The sequence below is a fragment of the Arachis ipaensis genome, chromosome B04 (assembly GCF_000816755.2).
Source record: "Arachis ipaensis cultivar K30076 chromosome B04, Araip1.1, whole genome shotgun sequence".
NCBI classification, from domain to species: Eukaryota; Viridiplantae; Streptophyta; class Magnoliopsida; order Fabales; family Fabaceae; genus Arachis; species Arachis ipaensis.
In genome coordinates this window covers 8079961-8081970 of record NC_029788.2, presented here as the reverse complement: position 1 = coordinate 8081970, position 2010 = coordinate 8079961, and the positions used below count along the sequence as shown (strand labels likewise).

Below are 2010 nucleotides of genomic sequence, written 5' to 3'. Positions count from 1 at the left end.
GTGTACTTAAATATTTTATAATGAGTTTCCTTTTTTGCTTGCAGTTTCATTCAGATTGTATGATCTTAAACAGCAAGGATATATAGGGAGAGAAGAGGTACCTAATAACATTTTTCTTTTTATGATTACAATCAACATTTGGATTTTTCACATTTACCCTAAACCCTACAACTACTAATAATAATTAATCTATGTTATATATAGATTGATTTATCTATTAAAGTAGATAATATAAGCAAATTTAGGGAAACAATAACTAATAATCTATCAACGTTGGATGTGTAATTTTAAAATTTTTGGAAGTTGGTTGATTATTTTTATTGTTTCCTAACAAGATTGATCAGACATAAATGAAACTCAAATAATAAGCATTATGTTTTTTTTTTTTTTTCTTATTATGTGTAGTTAAAGCAAATGGTGGTGGCAACTCTAGCTGAATCTGACATGCATCTTTCAAATGATGTGGTGGAAAGCATCATTGACAAGGTCATTCATTCTTCGTTTACACAGTCGTCTAATTATATTCATTTTTTCGGATTATGATTTACACAGTTAATATAAAAAATAATTATTTTTATTAATGTAATGGTATATAGTGACAGAAATTTGAAATAAAATTTTGGAGAGGCAAAAAAATTTAACATAAAAATTTAATAATAATATTTATATTAAAATAAATTTATAAATATAATTATTTTTTAAGTTTATTACTAATAAGATAATAAATAAATATTTTTACAGATAAAAAATATAAAATAGTTTATAATGGTACTCTTCGAGTTTTTAGTGACTTAAATAGAGAATGTTGCTTGTTGAATAGAGAATTGTGAATAGAAAAGCAAAGCAAGGTATTTTTTTGAAACAGGTGCTTTAAATTATAGTAAAGTATTTGAGTCAACTGAACGATTATTTATTTTTTGAAAAACTACTACTAATTTTTTATAAAAAGTTTGGGGGAGCCATGACCCCTTATTATCTCAGCTAAGCTTCGCCACTGATGGTACGTAATTAGATATATGTATAAAATTATTTTACATTGACAGTGTATTAAAATTAAATTATCGTATTAATACCTTACATATTAATATGTAATATGTATTATTGAAATGTTTTATAATTATTAAGACTTTATTATTCAGACATTTAAAGAAGCTGATACCAAAAACGATGGGAAGATTGATAAGGAAGAGTGGAGAACGTTTGTGTTTGGCCATCCTTCTCTTCTGAGAAACATGAACCTTCAATATCTCAAGTAAGTAGTTATATACTTATATGATATATGTTACCTGCTTTTAATTTCTTCTATGACTTGTATATTTTATTCTTCTAAGTCCTAACACACATTTTCAATTTTGGTATATATGCAGAGATATCACCATCACATTTCCAGGCTTTGTGTTTCACTCACAAGTTGATGATGATGATTGATTGACCCATCGTTGTATTTATAATCTTTTTTGTTCTTTATTGACAATCAATATTATATATAAAATAATGTTTTTCTTCTTGTATATTGAACAAGCTAGCTATATAATTAATTAGTCATGTTAATTTGTTATTCCTTTTTTATGTGTGCTGATGCATTTGAGAAAAAATATTTGGGAGAAAATAAAAGAGAAACTTTTGGGGTTATCAATTTTTAGTATTAATAAGTATAAATATTCATGGTTCTGAAAATTGGATCATTCAGTTAGACCGGTCTAATTGTGAATCACAAAGTAATATGGTACGATTTACTGTTTAAAACTGGTAATTCTAAAACTGTTTGCAAACTGTTAAATTGGTCAAAAATTGATTGGTCAAATCGAATCAATATCTGACTGGTTTGTTCTGTTATTAGCTCGTTCTTGCTTATTCTGATTGATTAACTCTGTTACTAATTTACTGATTGATGATAAACTGATATGACAAATTGTTACTGGCTTGTTTTTGCTTTTTTTTTTTTTTTCTGTTGTTAAATTTTGTTAAAGCTTTTTTATGATAAATTTTGTGTTCATTGTCTAGAAAAAT

At 25.6% G+C, this 2010-nt stretch overlaps 1 protein-coding gene across 1 annotated transcript in view; it reads left to right on the top strand.

Moving 5' to 3' along the window:
* LOC107635963 (calcineurin B-like protein 2) overlaps positions 1-1508 on the top strand; it is a 4873-nt gene extending 3365 nt beyond the window's left edge. The window contains exons 6-9 of the mRNA XM_016339510.2: positions 45-97; positions 406-486; positions 1140-1252; positions 1368-1508. Of these exons, the coding sequence (XP_016194996.1) occupies positions 45-97; positions 406-486; positions 1140-1252; positions 1368-1428 (308 nt within the window). The 3' untranslated portion in view covers positions 1429-1508. The remainder of the gene's footprint in view (positions 1-44; positions 98-405; positions 487-1139; positions 1253-1367) is intronic.